Here is an 839-nt window from a genome sequence, read left to right as displayed (position 1 = left end):
TCGCGCGTCGACTGCAACCTCCACTCCGCAGGCAGGTCCACCGAGGCACGAAGGCCAGCGAGCCGGGACCGGGGTGCTCGGGGGTGCGCGTCCGCGCCCTCCTGCCCGGGTGCTGCCCTTGGGGGAGCCGGCGAGGACCACAGCGCCNAGCTGTGGAGGGGTGTGCTGGGCGAGGCCCGGGGGAGGGCCCTGGAGGTCCACACCCAGGCCAGACAGCCCGCAGCCGCCCCGGCCCCTCGCGCTCGCGGAGGCTCACCGGTCAGGGCTGCAGTTCCGGGGCAGAGGATCGCGTCAGTGACTCTCAGAGTTCCCTGGCTGTTGGCAAGAGGTGTGGATGTGCCGCACAGGGTGTAGGTTGCAGACAACCAGCTGAGGGTACTTTTACAGGTACTCTTGACAGTCTAAAAAGTAACACTTTGCTGAGCTAAGAAAGGTTGCAGTCACAGTCGCGAGGAGTGTGACAGAAGCCTCCTCCCCCCCAACCTGGAGAGTCGGAGGACCCGTCATGACCGAGGATCTCTCGCCCTCACAGAAAGTCAGAAATCGGAGAGGCACTGCACACATCTCAAAGTCCAAAGTGACCTTGATCTATTTCCTGTCTCTGGAAAGAGCCAAATAGTAAAATACACTCAACTCTACTGCAATCAGAGAAGTGCAAATTGAGATATCCACCTGTCGACCAGCTAGAGCATATGATGCTAAGTGAAACAAGTCATCAGAGAAAGACACTTACCTAATGATCTCACTCACACGTGGAATTTAAGAAACAAAACAAAGGAAAGAAAAGAGACAAACCAAGAAACAGACTCTTAACTCCAGAGAATACACTGGTGGTCGCC

At 56.9% G+C, this 839-nt stretch overlaps 1 protein-coding gene across 1 annotated transcript in view; it reads right to left on the bottom strand.

Moving 5' to 3' along the window:
• TDRP (testis development related protein) overlaps positions 1-839 on the bottom strand; it is a 54204-nt gene that overhangs the window by 48388 nt on the left and 4977 nt on the right. The window contains exons 2-3 of the mRNA XM_077771930.1: positions 257-315; positions 50-150 (exon numbers count right to left, since the gene is read on the bottom strand). Coding sequence (XP_077628056.1) covers positions 50-150; positions 257-315 — 160 coding nt within the window. The remainder of the gene's footprint in view (positions 1-49; positions 151-256; positions 316-839) is intronic.

The sequence above is a fragment of the Crocuta crocuta genome, unplaced genomic scaffold (genome assembly GCF_008692635.1).
Source record: "Crocuta crocuta isolate KB4526 unplaced genomic scaffold, BGI_CrCroc_1.0 scaffold111, whole genome shotgun sequence".
NCBI classification, from domain to species: Eukaryota; Metazoa; Chordata; class Mammalia; order Carnivora; family Hyaenidae; genus Crocuta; species Crocuta crocuta.
Note: the sequence above shows the minus strand (reverse complement) of the source record. Positions and strands in the feature narration are given on the sequence as shown.